A 26,871-nucleotide genomic window follows, 5' to 3' on the forward strand; every position below is an offset into this window, starting at 1 on the left:
TATGTATCATATACCATCAAACTGGGAGTTAATCGATCTCAGACTATAAGTAAGAGACCGCCAATTGTTTTCCCATATACTTACATAATAACATTATGGCGTGTACGGCCTTCCATGAATCGAAACATGTATAACTGATTATATGTTTTTCAAGAACTATCTTATACCGCGTTCAGACTACGCTTTTAATCCTACATTAACTTGGGTTTATTTTTTAAACTCGTTTGCGTCCACACTATATGTGGTGTAAAACGTGAATTATGTAAAGGTCAAGTGGTTTCTGTAATGTAGCATTAAAACCACCTCGGGAGGTGGTTTTAATACTATATTAAAAAGTAATACTACATTATTTTACAAGTGTGAACGCAAATGTGAGTTATAACTGGTTTTACAATCCCAAATCCCCAGATCTTACCTTTTGGCTGAAGAATACCATGTGTTTCTCTTTTGTATCAAACAATTGGTGCTATGGCTGGCAAAAGTAATTGGAGTGTTGATGAAGCAAAAACATTAAATTGCAATATGGAGTCATGCTGATGCTCAAAATTGACCATAGATGGAATGAACAGAATTTTTTAGATGAACACAGAAGTTTAAACATTGATGACTCCTTCTTGTTTCTGTCATCATCCTCTTTTGTAACCTTTTTTGCTTATTGCAAAATATTTGTTTACTTCCAACATTGCTTGTATATATTTAAACCACATTTCTTTGCCTAGTGTGGACGCAAACTAGATTATATTTTGATGGGTTTTAAATGTCAAATACCAATTATAGCCAATTTGTGCCTGATAAAAATAAAACTGATCTGCTAGTGTGAACACGGTATAAGTTCTGCCAAAATATGGGAAGAAAAACATATGAATAGTGATACTTTATTTAAGTCATTTTCGTGTGAATGAGATGCCTCCCTGTTTACATCGTTAGTTTAAACATATTTTATTGCTCATTCAATATTTACAAGGATATATTATATAAATATCATATGGCAGCGTGTGTGACATTGATATTATCAATCCGACGGCAGAATGTCACCCAAGGCTAAAGCCGATTTGTGACATTTTATTTCGAGGGTTGACAATATCATTATCACACACGCTGTCATATGATATTTATTTTAATATACGGAACAAAAATAAGTATATAAAAAGTTAAAAATTCTTTTGTTTTTTCTGTCATCTGAATCGTCTGTGTATAACTTCAGTTGATATCTGTACAAGGGAGGTAATCATTGCATGATTTGGCTAAAAAATAAAGTAGTTATTTGCCCTTATATGACATTCAAAATATCATCGCGGTCACATGACCTGACAGTCACTTTCGTTTGGTAACATGTCAAAAAGATTGAAAATGTTTTTGATAGTCAAAATATCTCTTTCTCGGATAATTGGATTTTATCATTGTACACAAAAGTGAGGTAGAATAAAACAATTTTACAAACACAAACAATTTAGGAAATGGGCCGGACAACAACTTCTTACAACATCAGATGACGGTCCTCTCCAACAGAAATAATACGCAAGAATTGGCTGCTTTTGTAAATTTGGAAACGAAATAAAGCAATATATTTTTATGAGAGAAAGAGAGAGAGAGAGAGAGGGGGAGAGAGGGAGAGAGAGAGAGAGAGAGGTCAATCTTATATATAAGACATTTCAATATTCACATTGTTGGCATGGCGGGAGAAATTCGTTTGATAATTTTATTTCAATACACATAAAATGTAGCAAGTTTTGTAAAAATGTATGATAAAATACTGTAAATGCAGATAAAAATCTCAATTTAGAAGAAGAATTGGGTTTGTTTACATGACTGACCAATCAGAACGCACAGACGTTACCTTATTCCTAGGTAAACACTTCATTCCCAGTAAGATTCCTGTATTTTTTATTTGAACTGTTGGTCTCTGACCTTTAATATGACGTTTTGTAATTTTAACTGTGATCACGCACGTATCAGTCAGCACGTGTCTTCAAAGATCTTTTTAAAAAGTCACAGAACGGCCTTATCATCATTTTAAGCTGTATGTTATATAGAGTTTAGTATTTCTTTAAATACAATTAAATACAATTTTGCGGTTAACAAATGGAAAGGCGAATGAATGACAGAATAGGATCGGCAAATTTAAACATGATTCCATGGATTTGCCGATCCTATTCTATCGTTCATTTCGTATGAACACCGAAAAAAATGCAAACATTTTGTTGCATTTAACATTTAAATCAGCTTCCCGGCCATACTGTTCACCAGAAGAAACAACCACGACGACATCTAAGGAACGTTCTCCCCGCCTATTCCCGGGCGTCGCCAAAACAGCGGCCCGTTCAGCGATGACGTAACTTTCGCGCATTGCCTTTTGCTGTTCATAAGAAATGAACGTCATTATTTTCAATGGAAAATAATAGGGCGGATGTAAATATTGCTTTATTAATCTACACAGACTTCGACCAGCCCATATAAACTATGCCCTACAATAACACAATGATAATATTAAACTATAATAGAATGTTTCGATGAACTAAACTACTTCACCGGGTACGAAGCAGTGTATCTTCAACTTTGCTCTTCTTTTAAGTAATGACGTTAACAAATTTTCAAGGCTTTATGAAAGTTATGTGCGCGTTGAGGTACTTCACGTCCGGAGAATGTCGATTTGCCTAGCAACAATATTTAATCACAGGGAGATTGCCGTCCTTTCGTACTGGATTTTTTCTGGCCAGTGGTGACTACAGAAAACTTAAATCTTTCCTGGAGGATTCACCCATACATGCAACATTTCCTGGAGAATTCAACTTTTCTTGGATGATTGAACTATACGGGAACCAGTGGCGGCTACATGAAACTTAATATTATAACCTTTTTTTCTGTAAAAGTAATATATTTTCTCGCTATACTTTATGAAACACTGAATTACATTGTTATTCAACGGTTAAAACAATAAAGGGGACGCTTGTACACGTGTAAAGAGCTAGCGTCTATTGACACCGTTGCGTATTCCTGCTTGATGAGATCCGAGCATCACCGTTTCCATGAAATGACAAGAATTTTCAAATAGGCACGATGGAATAGAACAATCAATTTTCCTTCCACACGTTCAGTCATAATGCGACGGTGTGTTGCTACTATACAATTTATAATCATATACTGTTGTGGCCAGTTCCAAACAAGTTAGCAAATATTTCCCGCAGTATGTTTCTACCTTTACTGATACTCGCATTAACCCAAATTTCCGAGTGTTTCGCGAAAATATATGATTTGCCGCTTTCCCTATCTCGCAAGACCGGCACACATCAGAGTACGCCGGATAAAAGAGGGCAGTGCCGAGTGGCAAAACGAACGCGTGCTCCGCAAAAGTGAAACGATTTGACCCATTGAAAAAATCCCGAAGCATGGTGGCATATTTCTGTATTCACTTAAGCAGATAGTTTTCGCGAAAATTCGTACAGTTTTCGTGAAAATTTAAAAACTTTTCACGAAAAGAATCTCTTGTTCTAACTGAAAAAAAGAAGAAAAAAATTCCGATATATTGCCATCTACTGCATACGACAACAGATACGGAATGAACAAAAAGTAATAAAGAGAGTTTAAAAATACATGTACGTTGATTTTTTTCTACCCATCTGAACACACTTCATTCCGTAGTGGGGACAATTGGGTTATCTTTATGCAGATCAGGGCACTATTTTGACACAATTTTTATTGTCTCGATAATCAGATAATATTTTTACGAAAACTTTCTCCTACTTTCACGAAAGTTTATTTAAGTTTTCGCGAAAAGTATTGTTTTTTTCGCGAAAGTTCAGAATATTTTCATAAAAACTTTATGATTATCATATGCAGAAATATGCCACCATACCGAAGGGCTTTTCATGTTAACCATAATGCGTGCTCTACATGTAGGGTTTACACACGTGTGAACATCAAGAAAATCGTCACTTAATCCTTATAATTCTAGGTAAACATTTTTTTCCCGCATCAAATGTTCATCTTTCTTAATGACCTTTCTACCCACACGAAAGTAACCTATTTGTAGCGTTTGAATCCGGGAACCATGGTCATCAGATAGGAAATGATATAACACAAAATGAGTGATTCTTCCAGATATTACTTCATTGTTGCAACACTAAAATACCTGGATGATTTCAAAATGATAAACACAGCTAAACCATTATACTTTGATCGGGGGCATTGAAATGATTAATGGTTCAGTTTTTTTTTTCGGCGACGCCGTCTAAATTCGTTTTCGTTACCTATGCCACGTGACTTCAGTTTGCAAATCAAACTACTTGATAAGGCATTATAGATAATTTATCAAAATGGAAGATTTATGCAATACTCTGCCTGATTGGACGAGTGTCAATTTCTTTCACTCTGTTGATTGTGCTACGCTGAGTGAAATGTAGACAAAGCGTTTATCCTAAACGACGCTGTTCACAGTTTTAAAGCTAACTTTGGCTCAGTATATTTAGCAAGAATATTGATATATCTCAAAATGATAAGTAAGTTTAATAAATATGATAAAAACCTGTTCAAATACCAACATATATCAAATTAAAGAAAGAGCTGAATACGGTCTGCGTATCACATGAATAAGGGTGTGATAATAGTCTTTTATGTAGAGAAGTGCTTTTTAAAAGATTTTCCTTGTTACAATATATTATTAATTGTCGTCTGTATATGAAAAGGTTTCTTGCTTTTGTGACTTATTCAGATTGCATATTAAAAAGAGTACCTGTTTGCTTTGATATATTTGTTATAAATTATTTAACTGATTTATTATATATGAATATTTTTCTTTAGTATGGTATGCAAATATTGAACTCAGTTGAAATCTGTTTCATTATATATATGCTATATAATGACTGAATCTCATTACACTGAAATGAAGGTACGTTGCATACAGTTTATCTATGTGATATCACTACGGTCAAGCTTTGCTTATGAAACAGAAATATTGAAATAATTACAATTGTATGTTTTGCTTGACCTTCACTTTTTTATAGGTGTAATGTCATTGTCCAAAGATTCACGAATAGCGAATATGCATTTGTTAAAGCGGGATCAGTTGGCCTATTTTAGAAATAGATAAAAATAATAAATAAATAAATCCTTATATAGGAACTTGGGCCCTATTAGGGACCCCTATAGCTAAAAGCAGATATGCCTTTCTTCGCATTAACCACTAAAATGTAATGGATTTTTATCAAACTCGATGTGTAACAATATCGTAAGGTCTCCTGCTATTTTGTTACAAATGGGGATAGGGACCAATTTAGCTAAAAATATAAACACGTTTAATGACCTCTTCTCATGAACCGCTTCGTGAATCTTCAAACTACTGCTGTTATTATTCGTCTAAGGATAAACGAAACAAAATTGCAACCCTACGAAACCTTTGCGAAAAATTAAAAGAGAACCATTTAAATTGTTAAAGTGCGGTGTTTAGTTTTGCAATTTGAAAAATGTTAGATGAAAGATGAATGTTAGATGAAAAATTCATAAACTTCTTTCCTTATTACAATTCGCCGACCATCATTTTTAAAGATATTTCTTGTTAGCTATTTAAATGGTTCCTATCTAAGTTTCAATTTCAAATACAACGGAATAAAATGCAATGATAAATAAAAGATAAAACATATAAGATATATAAAAGTTTATTAATGTCATCTTGATATGTTTGCAAACATGCCTTATCACGATAAATCTTTTTCTTATTTGTAGCTAATTTGTTATTTGATATCGTAAACCTCGTTCATTTTCACTTGAATATACGTGGTGAGATTATTTACATTCGCTTATCTGAAGGGTGATCATTTGTGTGAGAAGAAATATGCAGTCTAAGTTGGATCAAACACACGCACGCCAAAACCGCAACCCTCCCCCCTCCACCACCCACCACACACACACACACACACACACACACACACACACACACACACACAAGAAGTATCTTTAAAAAAGATAGACAACCGCATTAGTCACGCACACTTTAAGCTACGAAATGTGCATGCATTCTGCACTTTTATATACGATCGGGTATTTACAAAGCAAAACAAAATGTAGTTTTTATAGTAAAATTGTTATACTTTTTATATAGGACATATTTTACAGAACACATATTTTACATAATAATTATGTTAATCATAATCTAGGGAAGTTTGACCAAACAAAAAAAGACTGAAAAACAGGGAGTGAAAAGTGGAGGATGAATTGACCAATTTGAAATCAAGGGACGAGTTGACTGGGGGACGAGTTGACTGTAAAACGCTCCGACTGAGGGGATTTAGGCTAATGACGGAGTCTTGCAACGGATTATACTGTCTAACGATACAGCTCAGAGCACCTGCACACCCCCTTAAGAAAATATTTACTATTACATTCGAAAACCTGTGGAATTTTAATCAGCGGTTACATATATTTACAGGAAGTAAAGGTGAAATCAGGAAGTAAAGGTGAAATCAATACCGGTGTAATGAAGTATTTCGACCCCCATAGAATAATGACCCCCGGTCCGGTCATTATTCTATAGAAAATGTGACTCCTTTCCTGTAAAATATTGACTCTCCTTATAAAAAACTGACTCCCTTTGAAAACTCTATAGAATAACGACCCCCGGTCATTATTCTATAGAAAAACTGACCCCTCCAAGTAAAATACTGACTCCCTAAAGAGGACTCCCTTCGAATCCCGGTTATTATTCTATAGAAGAGGTGACTCCTTCCATGTAAAATACCCACTGCCGAAATTACTACATTCGAACTCTCATACAATATCGATTCCCGGACATTATTCTATTTAAAAAAGTTACTCTTTCCGTGTAAACACCGGCTTCTAAAAAGACTTTCGACGATAATATCTATTAAAAAGTGATCCCCACCAAACCTAACGGACAATTTTACTAGATCTACAACTCTAATATCCTCCATTGCCAATAGTTAACATTTTGATTGTACTACTACTACTGGTGCCGCTACTTCTATTGCTTTTACTACATGTACTTCTTCTTCTTCTTCTACTACTACTACTACTTCTTCTACTACTACTACTACTGATACTGCTATACCTGCTTCCACTAATACGTCTTGTACATCTACCTCTTCTTCTCCTGCTGCTGTTGTTGCTGTCACTTATTCCTCTGCTGCTGCTGCTGCTACTGCAACTGCCACTACCACTGCCACTACTACTACTACTACTACTACCACTACTACTACTACTTCTTTCTATTGTTGCCGCTACCGTACTGTACTGCCACTGCTAAGTATTGCAACTTCTTTTAATACTAAGTTCTATGCTAGCAGTTTCTTGTGCAGTTTTCTTCTGAAGAATTACTTCATACCGAAGTTTGCAGGGATTATTGACACTGGTGTGTTTTGTGAACGTATTGTGAATTGTTATTTTCCTGAAAAAAAATGTATACACCAAGATACAGCGTCTAGAAATATAATCCCTTTTCCCGTTGCGGAATGCTCTGATTTCTGTGTCAAGTGATGGCATCTGGGGCTAATGGTCAAACGGAAAGAGGACGGACGGACAAGGGCAAATCTATATGCCCCCCCCCCCCTCACTCCCCCGAGTGAGGGCATAAAATGCAGCAATTAGGCCTTAGATACACGAGTTATCACTAAATTTGACCAAATGACCGGGGATCGTTTTTTTATGGGAGTCAATATTCTTCTTTGGGTTCAGTTTACTTCACGTGGGGGAGTCATAGTGCTATGATCTGGAGGTCATAATACTATGACCGGGGGTCACTTTTTCTATAGAATAATGACCGGGGGGTCATTATTCTATGGGGGTCGAAATACTTCATTACACCGGCCGGAAATTTTAAGATCAAAATTGATCCGTACGACTATATGAGTTTTTCTTTGGATTTAACGATATTTTAAAATAGAATCAGGAACTGTAATTTTATCGAATTCAACGTGGGCGGGTCGTTTTGGCTCTCCTATCTTAAAGTTATGGAAAGAAACTATATTTTCGTAGTTAGATACTGCACAAATATAAATACGATATCAAATGTTATTTCTTGTGCTTATTACCCGAGCAAACCACATTTGGACTTCTGACAATTTCCGAGAATTTCTAGTTACATTCCATTGACCATAATTAAGTGAACCTATCCTATTTCTGAGATTACCATTTCTTGTATACAGACCGTATATATAAACGAAAGAATGAATAAATTTATTTTCACATAAACTGTACTGTACAGGTTCTAGTAACAAGCATAATCATTTCTTATATCAGTAACATTTTGACATTTTGAGTACAGATGTGCGTATAAATTGGTGTAAGTCCCTTTGATTGACATAAATCAATTCCTAGTACATGTATGGTAAGTTTATCGTTTCTTACCAGATTAAACAATAGAATAACTGTTGTGTCATTAAGCCCGGGTGCAAATGTAGTACAAATGTAATGACTTTTGCACATTACACTATATCGAGGGATGAGATAGAAAGGAGTCTTAGGAAGCAGATGCCGGTTTTTTTCTAGTACTTCAGACTTCCGAGCGTGTGGCCAAGTCGGACGGCTTCCGATATCTTACGAGATGCAGACCTGAAAATAAAAAGATACCGGTTTACATCTTACTTGAAGAAGAATTAAAATACATAGTAAACTTCATACAAAGCATAGATTTTTAAATCCACAAGCCACCTGAAAGATAATTTCAGCCCGCGAAAATACATGACATTTCAGCCCAAATTAGCCATTTTTCCAAGTGGCCTGAAAATGTTAGGGGAAATGATAGTCAAATGGCCACATGCATTCAGCACTCAGTTTCAAGTGTTACTTGCAGAGCTGGACAAAAATACCTGTCAACCGATTACTTTTTTCACTGTTTTCAACTGTGTGAGGCCTATATGTTATTTGACAGTTCACGGGAAGCTGAATGCTGATAGTGGTATATACGTATTTCAAGCAGTTATATGAAAATGATGCCATCAAGCTTACATTTGCATCTGCCAGAATTTCTGCAACATACCATTCTTAAACTTGTTAATCAAAAACTCACATCAACAACTATTTCAAACATCAAAACAGCCTTCTCTTCATGGTTTTATCTCTAATGACAGATTTTGATCCTGGCCAATTCGAATCTGTGGCTGGAAACCAACTGTTACCTTAGCGAATATAAAAATTCAGCTGTCTATCTATCTTCGTATACTGCTTAACTCCCCTTTCGGGTATTATTAGCAGATGCGCAGTAAGTACAAGAGAAAGTTTTTTTTTTATAAAAGTATTGACTGTGAGATGTCAAAGTGATAAGGTGAGACTGAAAAAAAGTTAAAAGTGTTAGATATACAGACAAGCGTAGTAAAATTAGGTTAAAAACGCACTTTGCTACAATTAATTGTACGTATGTTGGCATACTTCCTGTTTGAAAGATTCAAGCGTAGGCCGGAAATAACATCAGATGGGAGGTTGTTCCATAAGACCAGAGTACTTCGAAAGGAACACAATTCATAGTAATTTGAAACTTACGGATTTGTCTATAGACCAGGGTGTGTGTGTGTGACGATTCGGTCTCCTTGGTCTCTCAAAATATACTGGGACTCCTAGCTACTAGTGAATGGACACTTTTGTAAAACATTATCAATTTTGCATCAGTTCGTCTGTTCTCTCAAGATCTTAAACCGTGAGAATTTTGCATACATTAGATACTGTCATATGTGGAACAGTTGTTGTATATCCACCTGATTGCTCTTCTATCTTATTGGTGTAGGGTGACCAGACTGTGGATGAGTATTCTACCTGTGGCCTGACAAGAGCTTTATAATTATGCTATTTCTTCAACCTTCTTGTTTTTAGTTTGGATGTTACGTTTCATGAAACCAAATTTATTTCAGCAAATGGAAACAGAATAAAGATGCCTCGGTTGAACATAATTATACAATATTCTGCATATTGTAGATGGTCAAGGTGTGTCGGTTTAAATGAAATTTAAAATGTTAGTTGAAATTAAATAAAATTTATTATGCAAAGATAATACTTGACACATTTTCTTCGTCTTTGAAAGAGTTTTGTTACGGATATCAACTGTGCTTGACTTGAACAAACCACAACTTTAATATGCTTTCTAAAGATGAGTTATTTAAAATTATTTTGATATTTTAATTGTCCGATGAAAAAGTGGATGCCCAAATGAAACTATCCTATCAAATAAAAAATTGTCCGGCACGTCCACTGAGTTTAAGATTCGGATTACCTGAGGAAGACGATTTTCCCCATGTCAATAAGCATCTACGCAACTGAAATATTTCGTACATTGTAAATAAAGTATTGACCGGCGGATTGCCTTTATACCTGTCAAACAGCAAGAATTCTAGCTTTTAATCTTATATTTGCGTCTATTACGGCTAGCTATGGTGGCTGATTTCTGCCATCTCGTTCTGGCGTGTTGGCGCGTTTGCAGGGCGCCAGAACGCCTGGACGCCAGGACGACAATTATACGCGCCAAGGCGACAAACAAGGCATTTGTCGTTCTGGCGGGGGCGCCAACACGCTAAATTGGAAAGTTGTCGTCCTGGCGTCTTAGCGCGTTTGCAGGGCGCCAAGACGCCAACACGCCAGGGCCCAGTTGTTCGAAACTTTAACAGACCATTAAACTAATCGTCTGTTAAATTTTGATTCAAAATACTAGTCTTGGTGGAAAACACTAGAATGATGTTTTAATTTTACTGTAAAGATTTTTCAGTGTTCATAATCCTTAAGCCATACATTCGATTTTCCCTGTTTTCTAAAGTGTCGAAATATTACTCTAAAAGTTAATCGACTGTTAGCTTAATCAACTGTTAAAGTTTCGAACAACTGGCTCCAGGACGACAATTATACGCGCCAAGACGACAAAATCCATATTTGTCGTTTTGGCGCGTTCTCTTGTCGTCTTGGCGTGTTGGCGTCTTGGCGCCCTGCAAACGCGCTAAGACGCCAGAACGCCAGGACGACAACTTCCCAATTTAGCGTGTTGGCGCCCCCGCCAGAACGACAAATGCCTTGTTTGTCGTCTTGGCGCGTATAATTGTCGTCCTGGCGTCCTGGCGTTCTGGCGCCCTGCAAACGCGCCAACACGCCAGAACGAGATGGCAGAAATCAGCCACCATAGCTAGCTGACTAGTGAAATGAATGAGTAAAGTGGTAAACACCAGTTATTTCCCATCTGGAGAGGGTCTTGTACATAGCGGAGAAAGACATCCAGCTTGCTTACTGAAGATCGGTGGTTCTACAAAGGTGCCTACAGTCAAAGAACGCACGACTGGGCATCTAGGGTCTTCCTTGAAAGTCGCAACATGACCTATACTTGTTTCGGTTTCGGTGCGGCGTTAAACCAAAAAAAAAAAACAAACAAAAACTTGTACATAACGAACATAAGATATCTAGCGGTCATGCAGATACCCTTAATATCAGAGATAGACAATCTGACTATTTAACTGGAACATGAGTGACATCTAATCTATAACAGATTTGCAGAAGTACTTGAATAGAAGTATGTAGGATGTAACTTCTTGACATTTCCTAAAACGTGCGTGATTAAGATAATAAAGATGTAAATTCCAAATGTAAACAAATGCGATTTACCCAAGTCAGCATTTGAAAAATATAGTTCTTGTGCTGCAATGTTTTACTACAGTAAAAGTCAGAATCATGAGTACTCAGAATTTGTTTTAGTTCAAGTGAATTTTGGCTGGGCCCGTGAGGATGAAATAACGACTATGATAGAGTAAAATTTGCATCGTTATACAAACAGTATCTTTCATAAATATGTTACACATAAGGCGTAAAAAAATTCTTTGTTTCCGGTATCCCGACCTACCCTAAATTTTTGGCCCAACTCTAAATGTTTTTATGGCCTTGGAGAATTTTTTTTTTCAACTTTTTAACAAAAAATTGCAAAACTGCACTTTTTATGCTTTAAACATGGTCAGTGATGTTAGAAACCAACTTAGTGATGCTCCAAAGGCATAATTCCCTGATTTGTATTTATTTTTTGACACAAAAAAAAAAAAAAAAATTCCGACCTACCTACCCTAATTTTTTGAGCATGTTACCGGAAACAAATATTTTTTTAGGCCGAAGTAACTGAAATAGACATAGATAACAAAATGAGCAAACTTCCGAATTAGGAGAAAAATTTTTGATACAACATTTAAACGAAAATAGTCAGCCTGTAGTCAAGCTGTTTTTACACGGAACTACATTCTCCGATTTTCAAAATATGTCCAGATATTAACGATTTGAAGGAAGCGGCTTATTGGGGGATAGGGGGTCCAATGATTGGCAGTTTTAAATATAGGAATGTAAATGGTGGCCTCTATCTAGGTCTAGATTCTGAGTAGCCAAATATCTCCAACACGTAAACACCATTTTGCATCATTACTCTGGTCCTACAATGACAAAGTTGGCATATTAACTATGATACATTTTGAAAGATTTCGCCTAACTTTATTCATATTTGTTAAGTTCTTTTTACATTTTGTTTTTACATATTTTTAGAAGTAATAGACGGGATGAAAGTGTGCTGTTTGTGTTTTACAATTCCTGATAATATGCAGGATATTTTGCTCAGTTTTCCCAGAGATCGCTATCCCTGTATTAAGATTAATTTAGCAGCGAATAAGATTTGCATAAATGATATTGTTGCTAAGCAAACTATATCTATTGGTATCGCAAAAAAGTAGCAATAATTTGAAGATTTAGTATACTTATAGCGTGTTAGGTTTAAAAAAAAATTGTTTGTTTCCGGTATCCCGACCTACCCTAAATTTTTGGCCCGACCCTAAATGTTTTTATGGCCTTGGAGAATATTTTTTCATTTTTTTAACAAAAAAAAAATGCAAAACTGCACTTTTTATGTTTTATTTTTTAACATGGTCAGTGATGTTAGATATCAACTTACTGATGCTCTAAAGGCATAACCCCCTTATTTGTATTCATTTTTTGACACAAAAATAATTTCCGAAAAGTCTCCCTTAATAAAAAAAAAAAAAAAAAAAAAAAAAAAAAAAAAAAAAATCCGACCTACCTACCCTAATTTTTTGGAGTATGTTACCGGAAACAAAGATTTTTTTAGGCCTTATCTATACACCAAACTACGGTAGCTTTTACCACGTGCTACATTAAATTATGTGTTTGTTTTGTTATGGGTTTAACGCCCATTTTTCAATGTAATGGCGGGCAGTTATCCTAACGGTGTGCAAGTACGTATATGTACAGGCGCATGTCTACGTAAGCGTACACGTTAACGTGTACGTATATATTTACATGTGTACGCATATTTTTATACATGCACGTATAATTCGAAAGGCTCGAAAGCAAAGCAGACTTTCGGCCCAAAATCGTTCACCATAATTACACACTAATGTTATTAAGCAGGAGCAGTAAACTACTTTCCAAATCAGATTAAAAGAGACTGAAAGAGCACGTATGTCAATATTGACGCAGAAGTTATGAACCTTTTCAGTGATTTAGTGAAACATAACGGTGAATTATATTTGAGACAGTTTTACGACATTGATTATATCATTTTCGGTCCTGCTTCTGTACACCCCTGGGTAGCGCACGAGTAAATCATGTTATAGGTATTCAAAATAAACAAGAATAAAAGCAATTATGTAAAACGACAAAAAATCGACCTTTATAAGATTTTTATAGATTCGTTTATTTGCATAAACTTTGTTAATTATAACATGTGCTTTCGATTTCATTCGGTGTTAAAAATATCAAACCAAAGAATCAAATTTCTTCCGTTCGATAACATCAGGTATTATCAGCCTAAAACTCTTATTATTTTTGATAACAAATTGCCATGTTTACTGAAATATCAACAATTTGAATTAAATATTCCGCCTCTTGAAATTTGTTGAAAATATGTAAATCACAAGAAGTAGGCTATATCCACCAAACCATTTTTGTGCATTTTTATGTGTTACATATCCGGTTTGAAACTACAAAGGACCAAAAACTGAAAAAAACTCCAGTGAACTGGGAAGTACATATTTAAATTTATTTTCCTTGACAGTCACTTTGAGCTGTAAAGTCCTTGCGGTTAGACAAATAATCCATATTTTGTATTTGACTTAAACATAGCAATAAAACTATATATCATTTCGCTGCTCATCGTTCGTGCATTAATATAATAAACAAGACTCGGGCCGGACAAAATAAAAGGGAAGGATATCAAATATAAAAGGAAAGGATATTTAAGTTACTACAGAGTGAATATAAGACATTTAATACATCTGTTTATCATCAGCGTAACCTATTACGCCCGCTTGTCAATGTGTTAGCTCTGAACAGGTATGAGGATTCGCTGACGTATTTGTGAAAGGATACTTTATCATACATGATGGGGATTTCACTTTTGTCTCTAATTGTTGCAGGTAAATGTCATCTATATGTTTATAAAATTTTACCTGTTTCAAAATGTAAAGTATTTGATAGTTTATTTTCAAGCAGGTAAATATAATTTTACGAGTCTTGTTATGTATGTATAGTATGAATGATGTATGACATAGATCAGCCGCTTAAGCATAAAAAGTTATGCATTTGCATAAAGTTTGGTTCAGTATAGCGTATTAACAATAGACAAGACGAATATTCTCTAATGTAACTTGAAAGATCTACCTCCGAACTGCTTTTGGAATTAACAGTAATAAATGTAATTATTGAAAACAAGACAATCAAACAATTGATGTGAATTAAAACCCTGTATTATTGAAAATATATTGAACTGATCTACTTTCCACAGACAGTGCTTTAAAATATAGAATGGTATAACATTATTGCGAAGAACAACAAAATGAAGAACAAATGAGAAAAGAAATAGCAAATTGTTATGCTAAATTGAACGTCGGGTTTATCGCTTAGGAATTGATAAAAACATGAAAATTGTTACATAAATTTCATAAAAAAATAAAGACGGATTTACAAAACATTTTAAACGTACAAACTTATTTGACGCTGACTATTACTACTCATAATCAAATAACACAAACATATTTCGAAAATTAAAAAAAGAATTCTTCGTATTTTATTTCGGATATTTTTACATGTTTCCTCTTTGTGTAAATCGCTGGTCTATAGTTTATGCTATTACCCGATCTATAGTTCAACACGTTGCTTGGCAAAAGTCAAACATTGAGAAAATGTATTCCTTTGTGTCGTATAATAATACACTTATTGCATTGTTTGCGTGTTAATAAATAAAAACAACAACAACAACAACTTTTGAAATCTGGGGCAAATAATATGACTATTGGCCTATAAGCCATTTAACAAGTTTATGCTATAAATCCAGTGGAAATATCAAACATATCTCTGGTGGATTTCCAGTGGATTACTATTTATTATATATAACACTGTAGATCACTAACTCCCAGAGACAGAACATCGGAGATGTTAGGCTGATAATAGAGCTATAAATATTGTTCATTTATATAATAATCAGCCATGGTCACTTCTTTTGATTTTATTTAGTCGAAATGTGCACCAAGACACAAGGTTGTTTTTATTTATCTATATAATTAAAATATTAATCTGCCATTATATCTATGATATATTCGCTTTTGTATTGGATTCTATTTAAGGAATTAAAACAGGATCTTGATCACCTTCCCGCACCTGTAACGTAATAAAACGTATTAACGTCTGATGACCGTTTCACGCTTCCGTAGAGTCGATATTTATTACACGAAATTCATTTTGAAACTATTCCTAAAATGTCTAGGCAGCTCTCAAATACGGAAATATCAAACATCCGAGGCATATACTGACACTTTTAGACAACATCGAAAATGACCTTTTGAACTATTTGACGAAGTTCCAAAAATCTCTCTCTATATATATACCCGTGCTCCGTTACGGACCCCTGTGGGATTTGTGTTTATTCTGAGTTCAAATATTTTTTCGTAGGTGAAAAGCTGACATGTCGCGCTTAAGCCCATGTATTTTCAAATCGTTACAAAATGCTGAAAATTGACTCTCCATTAGCAAAAAATAAAAAATGATAAAAAAAAAAACAACAACAAAAATGTATAAAAAAATAAATAAATAAAAGTCCACGCGCAGTACGTAACACCTGCGCGTGACCCCTAACTATAGACCAATAGAAATGAGACTTTCGTTTTCAAGTTTAGCCTGTTTGTTTCCATTTTCTTTACTTCCGGAAAAAGCTGAAGGTCATCTGACGCCATTTTCTGTGTTGTCAAAAACATACGTATGCCTCATGAGATTGTATGAAAATGTGCCCGTGGCAGAATACTTAAAGGTCACAGATTTGACTCCTCATTTCCACAGGTATAGTAGGCATAGGAATAAAGAAAAATGTTAGAAAATATTCATTTTTCCATTGATTAATTGAAGATGATTATCATTCCAACTGTATATGCTTGATTATGCGCACAAGCATTCAGTTGACATACTAAATCAGTTATTGAATGGCAAAATGTTATTGTGAATCAGTCACGCATATATCAGATGAATTTAAATTCAACAAAAAGCTTTTGAATTTAATGAGTAAATATTTCTCTTATATTAAATTACTGAATTTATGCATGTGCTAATATTAAGCCGTGTGAGTTCAAGTTTCCTTCTTTTGTATAAGTAATGCGTGAACATAACTTTACATGCTTTACAATTATTCTTAATATAGCATTTTTAGCTCAGGTGAGTTTTTCTGATCGCTCGATGTCCGGCGTCGGTTGTCAGGGGCCTGGATGATTTTGAACTGTACACCAGATAGAGTACCAGCATAACTATGAGCCAAAAAGCGGTGATGCGAGTATGGGGTAGATGTGTGTGTGTGTGTGTGTGTGTGTGTGTGTGTGTGTGAGAGAGAGAGAGAGAGAGTCCCGATTGGATTTTGAAAGGGCATAACTTCTGCATCCGCATTTTGACAGGTTGTTATTTTTTTTAATAATGCGTCTGCCCATAAATTGCGGATGTATCCGGTTTTATCAAACAGCCATTGATATATCCTTCTCACACGAAAGTAAACTTTTCCTAGAAAATGTAAACCACATTTAATTATTTCGGTATCCTGATCTAGATTTAATTGCAAATCGATATTGACATTATATTAAGCGCTTTTTGTTCTCCCTTTGCATGCTTGAATATACCAATGTTTTACTCGGTGCCTCTATGGCCGAATGGTTAAGGTCACTAACTTTGAATCACTAGCAGTTCACAGATGTGGGTTCGAGCCTCACTCGGGGCGTTGAATTCTTCATGGCGGGCTTACGGAAGGTCGTTGGTTTTACCCGGGTGTCCGCCCGTGATGAAATGATGCAAGGAGGAGCACCTGGGGGAAAAATTAGGACCAACTTTTATCAATAAAATTGTTTCTTTATATAATTTAGATTGAAGATAAATATCGAAGTTGTTACCACTGCCCGTTCCTGGTCGGTGCCAACAGTGTTCTTTTTGTCATCACTGTCTGTTTATGTGCGTGCGTGCATGTGTGCGTCTGTGTTTCTATTTAAGGCGGTCCTATTTGGCGATGTGTGGCTCTGGTTGTATTTGCCGTGCCTTATGATTGCAAAGAATCTACCCTTACCTTTTCCAAGATAATTACAGGAACAAATAAATCTATTTCAAAAACGAATTTGATAAATCTCATGCAGAACGAAAGAACTTGATATAGCCGCCAAACTCCCTTTAAGCTTTACATTTTATTGCATTTTTTCACGATTTTTCATTTCTCAGGTGTTTAATTTAATTGTACGCACAGGCGTATCGGCGTATGACCAGGTACGCCCCTGGTGGCGTCTGGCGTCTGTCGTCTGTCTGTCAACATTTAGCTTGTGTATGCGATAGAGGCTGTATTTTTCAACTGATCTTCGTGAAATTTGGTCAGAATGATAACCTTGATGAAATCTAGGCCAAGTTTGAAAATGGGTTATCTGGGGTCAAAAACTAGGTCACTAGGTCAAATCAAAGAAAAACATTGTGTATGCGATTGAGGCTGTATTTTTCAATTAATCTTCATGAATTTTTGTCAGAATGATAACCTTGATGAAATCTAAGCCGAGTTTGAAATTGGGTCATCTAGGATTAAAAGCTAGGTCACTAGGTCAAATCAAAGAACAACCTTGTGTATGCGATAGAGGTTGTATTTTTCAGTTAATCTTTATGAATTTTAGCCAGAATGATTGCCTTGATGAAATCTAGACCAAATTTAATAAGGGTTATCTGGGTTAAAAACTAGGTCACTAGGTCGAATCAATAATAAAATCTAGGCTGAGTTTGAAAATGGGTCATCTGGGGTCAAAAACTAGGTCACAAGATCAAATCAAAGAAAAACATTGTGTATACAATAGAGGCTGTATTTTTCAATTGATCTTCCTGAAATTACGTTAGAATGTTTGCCTTGATGAATTCTATGTCAAATTTGAAAATGGGTTATCTATGATTAAAAAGTAGGTCACTAGGTCAAATCAAAGAAAAACCTTGTGTATGCGATAGAGTCTGTACTTTTGAATTGATCTTCATGAAATTTTGTCAGAATGACTGCCTTGATAAAATCTAGGCCGAGTTTGATTATGGGTCATTTGGGTTCAAAAAGTAGGTCACTAGGTCAAATCAAAGAAAAACCTTGTGTATGCGATATAGGCTGTATTTTCCAGTTCAGTTGATCTTCATGAAATTTGGTCAGAATGATAGCCTTGATAAAATCTAGATCAAGTTTGAATATGGGTCATTTGGGGTCAAAAACTAGGTCACTAGGTCAAATCAAAGAAAATACTTGTTTATACTCAAGATTTTTGCTCCAATTTTAATGATAATTGGTCAGAATATCTTTCTCCATGAAATCACTAGGTCAAACATGTTTACACTGTTATGGTGTGTTTCTCAGGTGAGCGACCTAGGGCCATCTTGGCATTCTTGTTATAACATTTGATTAATAAACTCCGGGGCTGATGTGACTAGAACATGTTTAAATACATTGCTCGCTCTTTCTGTTCTTTGGAATGTTACATAATTGCAATATAAGTTGTTTAATCGGTATCAAAAGCAAATAAAATTACCGAGCTAACGTTGACATGAATGTATCGAAAAGACGGCAATTGGAAAAATGGTTCTAACTCCTTTGCCTATTTTTTTTTCATGTGCACTTTCAAATTAAGCATGATTTTGTAAATCTTATATATGTTCATACAACCCAGAAAAAAAATCAGAAATCAGTCCTTTAATATAAGTGTTCTAAAAGAGAAAGCAAATAGATAACAAGTTCAAAAGTTTACAAGTTTTATCATTGAACTAGAAGATCATATACCTCTATGGTACATATATATCGTATATAGATCTACATGGCAACAGTAGCATTTAAACATAATGTTGTCACTGAAAATTGTTTTATAACATAGGCCCTATTTTAATGAAATATCGAGAATATTGATATTTTACATGTTTTCGTTTAATTTGTTTAAGAAATAATATATCTCACCACAGTAATTTGTTGTTGAATAAAATCACTGTTTGGAGATCAGATGCGAAGGAATTATATAACGAAGGCGCAGCCCAAGTGATATGCTAATACTTATTCGGAACGACAAACAATGATTTTATTCAAGAGCAGATCATTAAATGAGATTATTTCGATTCTAACACGTTACCAAGGATTTTTAAGTTAATCCTTGACGACGTCCATCAAATATTTGCCTGCTTTTTTTGTTGGTTACTTTTCCAGCGCGCCGCTATGCCGTTTGACGCTATGACGTAATAATTGAGACCTCAGAACAAAGGAAAACAAGTCGGGTCGTGTTAGATTTTTTTTTTTACTTTAACTGCATTGAAACATATTTTGTGTGTTTTCACTGTTTCAAGGAAGTGTTTTAGTGTCCTTAAGACGTGAATTCGGTGTCATTTGAACAGAATTCTGAATGTGAATAATGAAGTGAACTATTTGTTTTATAGTGCGAAGGCAAAGTATAAGATTCATTAATCAGATGTATAGTAATTATTAACAAATTGTATTTTTTTCAAAATATCAAGTCCTTATTTCTTTGCAGAAACGCCAAGTTACAGGACAATTATTGTTTGATTTACCTAGTCAGCTAGTCTGCAGAGAATGCTACCAATTCGTCAAAGGACATTTAACTGCCTAGATGCCCGTTTGTTTTACAAATATGTCAAATATATGTACACCAAAATTAAGTTCAACGTCAATGTTAACTCAAAGAAGTATTATCTCATTTTCAAATTAATTCTGATGCTTTCTAAAATGAAGGGAACATTAGATATTTTTATATTGCTGCTTATGTTTGAAATTTACTAGCCTTCATTTTATTAAATTGTCTAAGATTAACGTGATTAAAGGGAAAGGCAATTTTTAAGCTTATTTTAATTCAGTCTGCTAGGATTTCTTAAATCATTTTAAAAAGTGAAAGAATTTTTAAAATCGGCTCAAAAATGAGGAAGTTATGCGCACTTAAATATTTTATTAAATTGGCGGCCATTTTGTTTCCATGGCAACAAAAACAAAATGGCGGATTTATTGAATTTCTAGATACATATTTGTACTGTATTTACTTATTTCTGTGAAATGATTTCTCTACCTTTTCCAGTTACAATGAAAGAAATTACCATGTTTTATATCTTATACTCAAAAAAGATAAATTATATTATGAAATTAACCTATTCAAATGGTTATTTGCTAAACAGAGAATTCAGTAGTGTGCAAATGACGTCATAAACACACTAAAATGGCTGCCTCAATGATCAGTCGTTTTCTTAAATTTCAAACTGCCATATCTTTGTCAATAGTGGTTCGATTCTAAAATTTTTTTCAGCGTTATGAAAGACTTTAGAATGGCTTTAACTTATTTTCAGACACTCCTTACCATTTAAGTAATACTAATACATTGTATTATCTTTTTCTAAATATGTTGAGATACTATATGTCTCTATTTGTTCAAGAAAAAAATGGCGGCTGATTTCTGCCTTTTTGTTCTGGTGTGTTGGCGACATCAAGCTCCATCAAGCCAACACGCCGGTGCGACAAACTAGGGACGAAAGTTGTATTTATCATATCGGCGCGCTAAAGTTTGTGCGTTTAAAGCTCATTGGTACGACAAAATAAATATTTAATGTGCCTTTAAAATATTAAATAAAATAGGACCTAGTATTAAGCCTTGTGCTACCACGTAAAACTTCCAGAAGATCAAATTTTATATGGCCAGTTATCTACTGTGAAACTACCTATCCGTTAAAGACAGTGTGTGTTCTATCATGCCATATATGTTTGTGGTAGCCTAAGACAACAGGCACGTATTTATTTTGGAGCGCGTAGGCTTCCTAAAGTCGCCAAACTACGTATACCGACATTGGTGAAATTATAGTTGCAAATGCCGTTACTAACTTTCTCCATACATACGCTATAAAAGTAGTTCAGTACTTCTATGAAATTCAGGGGTTTAAGAGTAAACAGATAGATACCATTTACCTAGCATATGCAATAAATGTGAACACTATGATTTGTAAATGAAAAATATGACAGGGATGATAAGTTTTTGTAAATAACTTTGTCTACGCGTTGTACAACTTTACGACGTAAATATTCATCACGTGACCAAGACCAAGAACACATGGTTCCGGTTCAGCTCTACCTTTCTCCATACATGCGCCGTAAAAGTAGTTCGATACTTACAAGGAATTGAAAGATATGAGAGTAAACAGATCGATGCAATTTATTATGTATATGCAATAAATGTGAACACGCGTTGAACTACTGTAATTACGCGGTAAATATTGGTCATGTGACCAAGGCGTATGACACACGGAAAACTATAATAATCCGCTAAAATATAAGTCGTCGGTAGCACCAATCTTTATAACTTGAAAATCACGGATATAGACTTTTTCATGAAGTATTTGTAAAAAACAATTGTCAGTCATAATTAAAAATGCCATTAGGCTCTTTTCTTATATATTACTGATATGCTGCTAGTCTTGCCAACCCTTTTGTGGTATTTTGTTGATATGCTGCTAGTCTGGCAAATTTTTCCAAGTGCGCCTGATATGTAGAAATTATTTGGCCGTCAACATACTGAATTTTTAATCTCATTTTGTTTTTTGTAAGATTTCTAAAAAATTGTTACACACTTTTGTAAGATTTTTAATAATTTGTTACACAGGTTTGTAAGATTTTTAAAAATTTGTTACACAGTTTAGAAAATAAATATTTTAACATTTTTTCTGTTTGATCTCATGGTTTTATGCATTGTCATCTCACTTAGGAAGATCCTGCCATGACTGTCTGTCAACCCTGCTTTCAGTCTAGTCCGTTTGATTTTTGAACGTAGCCAAAGACATAACAAACCCTATTGATTTTGGTGTAAAGGTCAATGCGACCTTAAAGCATTCGTCTGCTATTACTGATGATATGACTTCATACATACAGACATTGGTTCCCTATTAGATCTAGAGTCATGTCAAAGATTATGATCTGAGTAACCGTTACTTACTTTGGTCTGGATGTGGGTTACTTTTTGGGTTTAGCGAGTTAAAAAAGGCTTGAAGCATTTCAGCTTCAGCTACGCTTCCCTACAGTCCTCTCGGGGCTTTGATTGTCTAGGGGTTTGGTCTAATCTTCGTCGCCACATAACCTTAATTGTGTCGATGCGACGTTGAACCTAACGAAAAATATTCGAGGCTGAGCTGTATGGTTACTATAATCAGGTTCAGAATCAAACGTTTAGCTAAATGTGCACATAAAAGTCTTTCGGTAATTATTTTGCCGGATTTAAGTTTCAGTCAGTCATGCTTATGCTTTCATTACAATATAGATCTCGTTTTTCAAACTTTATTTACACAGTGGCGGTAGCATTTACAATGAGCATCGTCTAAACTTAATTTGACCTTATCTTGTCATCTAGGTATGTATAATTTTTAATGCGGTCAAGAATCTAAAATAAGGCCACACCAAATTAATTTCTTGGTCATCGGAATTTTTCCAAAAAATTTAGGAGCGAGCGAGCAAAATAAAAATAAAAATATTTGTTTTTTCGATTTCACCTACTTTTGGAGCGGGCGAGGAGCGATTTGAAGAAAAAATAAAAGACCTTGTCACAAAAGTCAACAAGCACTGCAAAAACATATCAAAATGGCTTGAAAAGACATAAAAGAACCAAATATCTTTAAATGTTGAAGGTTTAATCACAAACTGTTCCTAAAGTACATTACAAACATTTAGACATTTAAACAAACTGGGGGAACAACAGGCGGATACAAGAAAATCTGGCAATTTGACCGTATTTCTAGTGTATAGAACTAATGTGCTAAGTTTTATCCTAGGCAAGCCAGTACCCTGGCCACATAAAGGGTTTTGCCTTAGATTCTGTCACTACATAAGAATAAGAAAGCCAATTAGTGTATAACAGAAATCATTATATATATGGAAAATTCTGCAGTCACCTCACCAGTACATTAGGTATACTCATGACCTATATATACTCAGCGTCACTGAAAAGTTACCACCTAATATATACCTCTTTACTATTTTATACAGTATCGACGTCACTTTTTCATGGCCTGTGAGCGGTCTATTACTCATAGACCCTGTCTGATCATGTCTCCTAACGCATTTCATGACTGTCAGGTGAGAACAGTATGTACGACGTGCAATTTCGCGACATGAAAGTTCGGCGTCAACCATGCCAATGGCTTGATGGCGTTGATTGCGCCTTAAACATGGCATTCTTAGCAAGGATATTCTGGGTTTTTTAACGTATTCCATTTAGGCTGTCGACTAACTTTCAAGTGCGATGAATGATTTGTGATAGTAAATTCGTACATGTCGACATTGCTGAAAAAAGTCATTTTGCAGGTGCAGCCCGTGCCTCAAATGGAGTTAATTGAATTTGACAAATCTTTACACCAGTGACGTCTCAGCTGCGTCAAAAATGTAGTCGTGTTATGCTTTTAACACAGTCCAGTGCGATTTTTAAAATATAAGGGCCATTATGGTGGTAACTTTTCAGTGAAGCTGAGTACATCATAGTGTCTGTCAACTTTCAATGCAATTTCACAAGATACCAAGAAATCCATCATCAACTGATGGCCAAATTCACTTGTAAATTCAATGACAAATTTTGCACTTTCTGTTGTTCTTTGATTTCACATTTAACTTTGGCAGATAAGGCAAGACTTACTTTTGATGATGCAGGTCTTAACAATAAATGCATTATCATCTTCAGTTTCTTTTTGATAAATAGATCTGATGGTACCCATTAAACAAATTTGAAAAAGGATCTATAAACAGTTATATAATATTCTTGTTTTTCAACTCTACTTGAAAAATAAAAAAGTAAGCCTTTATTGCATGTTTTCTTGGATTGTGAGTTTGTAAGCTCTTTAGAATTCCTTTGCCCTAATAAAGTTCCATGTGCGTACCCCTTCTCCGCAAGAAAATTGTGTTCATTTTACATAGCTGACAGAAGCAATGTTCCAGTCATTAAAATCAAAGTTATTTCAACAATACTTTATTTATGATGTAACACTGTATGTTAAGTCCAAACTGAATTATACCGCCTGTTCATCATTTAAGTACTACCAAATTACTGCTGATATATGTGTATAATTTTAAGGATTGCAGCAAAACGTTGTTTTAATCACCAGCCATTATTAAATGACACTGTTTTAAATAATGAGATATTGATGTTCATCTTGAGAAAAAATGTTCTGCGGAAACTCTTTCTGATGATCTTTCAAGGAGATATTTATACAATCTAACTGTCATTTCGGCTGTCAGTTTTGCAAACTGGGGCAACACAGAGTCTCAGACATGTTCTTCTGGTGTTTTAATGGACAATTATGATTAAAAGTATTAAATTTTATGAATTACTATCGCTTCACAGTGATAATAAGGCCCTTAAACAGTGAAAAACGCCCGCTCTGAAATTTTGAAATCGGTCTGCAAAAACTGAAGCGAGCGGAAGCTGATTTTCCAAAAAAAATATTTGTTTTTGATTTTGGAAAAAAAATGAAGCGGGAAATCCGTTGACCAAGTAATCACTTTGGTGTGGCCTAAGTGGGCCAGTAACCGAACATAGACTTTCACGGCCTTTACTATTATCATTATACCAGATTTAGCCTAGCTGTTTGCGAATAGAGTCTGGTGGTGTATAACACGGACACACGCGAAGCCGTCTTTTCTGGGAAGAACCAGTACGGGCCTCTTAATTAGGTGGGAGACATTCAAGGTCGTCTAAGAAATTTCCATTGCCTGGACTGGGGTTCGAACCCTGGACCTCTGGATTGACAGTCAACCGTGTTACCACTAGACCACAAGCCTACATAGTTTTAAATCTTTACATATCGTGGCATGTTAACACTTTCTTGCTATAACGCAGTATTTTACAATACTTTGTGTTCGATATACGCAAGTACAAGCGGCTTTAAGTGAATTGTGATATAATTTACAGATCTGTTGTTAGGGTATTAGAGTAGATAACCTTTGCCTTTTCGTTGAGAAGCTCAATAAATTTGCAATATCAATAAAGCATTTGCCCATGTTGCCGTTCCTCTTGATATTATGGGACGTCCATGGGCGTTTATTACACAGATGGAATTGTGTCGGGTCGGATCACGTAGCCCGAGTAAAACGCTCTAATACCGTCAACCGGAAGTGGGGTTTTACAGCATTGTTTACGGCGTTTGTTTACATTATCAACGGGGGTAAACCAACATTTCTACAAAAGTAGTGTAATTTCTTCATTCAAATAATATTTCATCTGGTCAAAAAATGGATCAGATGTTTATTTCGCTTCGATGTTTCTTTGACATTGAAGTTGTACCTTCTCATTCCACCATATTGTTCTCGCATTGTTCGCAGTCCTTTGGATTAGGAGGTGGTGTGAAATTTTGACCAGAGAACAGTGTTCTTGCGCCTTGTTCGTGTCATTAGGGCGATTGTTTCTCGTGTCGGACACAGAAGAACAAGAAGAACGAAGCGCCCAATGACACCCATAGGTTTCATATACAAGTGTACAAGAATACCCGCGAAAGTCATATTTTATTGTTAGATCTATACGTCAAATTGGTCTCGACAGTTTTAGATTTTAAGTAAAAATATTAAGTGCGTAATGTTTCATTTAAAAAATACAGTATGAACTTTGTATACAATTATAATCAGTGTCAATGTGTAGCCTTTGTATCATTTTAACCGGTATCAGTCGCTGTCAAAAGCGTTTGTAGCTTAATTAAATATAGCCTTATAAATTGTTCGTTTGAACTGCTTACACTTAATATATTTTTACTTTTGTTTGTTTCAGCAATCATTGCTGTAAAAGCCTCTCCTCTAACACAGGAGCAGCTCGACACTCTCGCCAGTACCATAAGTATCAGAGCTACAAATCTATACAACTTAAGGGACAATGAAAAAACGCATACCGTTAGAATATATGTCAAAAATGTCGGTAACGCGAACATTCCGGCTTCAGGATGGCGTCTGTATTTTCACAGCATGTATCTTGTGTATCCCGATATATTTCCAAAGAACATGTCAGTAGAACTAGACGTGGAACATGTCAAAGTTGGCATGATTCAAGGCGACTTGTACTACCTTGAACCAAGCAGTGGGTTTGTAGAGATACAACCGAATGAAGTAAGGGAATATGATATCAAAGTTGCTTGGTGGTCAGTCTCTAGAACAGACTTCATGCCTCACTGGTATGTAGTGTCTAAAAATGATTTAGTTGAGCCGCGTGTAGTGAACACCACAAATAGTCTAGGTTTGGAATATGTAGAACCTATCGATGACGTCAGGCAGTGGAAGAGGTTCGCGGCAGACAGATATAATCCGTACACAGCACAGGAAAGACTGCGAAGATACAGAGTGGAAGACCAGGGAAAGGTACGTCATTTTAATTCTTT

The 26,871-nt window shown here is 35.2% G+C and overlaps 1 protein-coding gene across 3 annotated transcripts in view; it reads left to right on the plus strand.

Annotated features, from left to right (window-relative positions):
- Positions 1 to 13,888: 13,888 nt before the first annotated feature.
- The window catches only part of LOC123562093 (uncharacterized), a 101,498-nt gene continuing 88,515 nt past the window's right edge, over positions 13,889 to 26,871 (plus strand). The window contains exons 1-2 of one of the 3 annotated variants that reach the window (XM_053534376.1): positions 13,889 to 14,381; positions 26,271 to 26,851. In XM_053534376.1, the coding sequence (XP_053390351.1) occupies positions 14,345 to 14,381; positions 26,271 to 26,851 (618 nt within the window). In that variant the 5' untranslated portion in view covers positions 13,889 to 14,344. Of the gene's footprint in view, positions 14,382 to 15,991; positions 16,297 to 26,270; positions 26,852 to 26,871 lie in introns of those variants that run through there. The other 2 variants (XM_053534370.1, XM_053534383.1) reach the window with 2 other exon arrangements.

Source organism: Mercenaria mercenaria, chromosome 2 (genome assembly GCF_021730395.1).
Source record: "Mercenaria mercenaria strain notata chromosome 2, MADL_Memer_1, whole genome shotgun sequence".
NCBI classification, from domain to species: domain Eukaryota; kingdom Metazoa; phylum Mollusca; class Bivalvia; order Venerida; family Veneridae; genus Mercenaria; species Mercenaria mercenaria.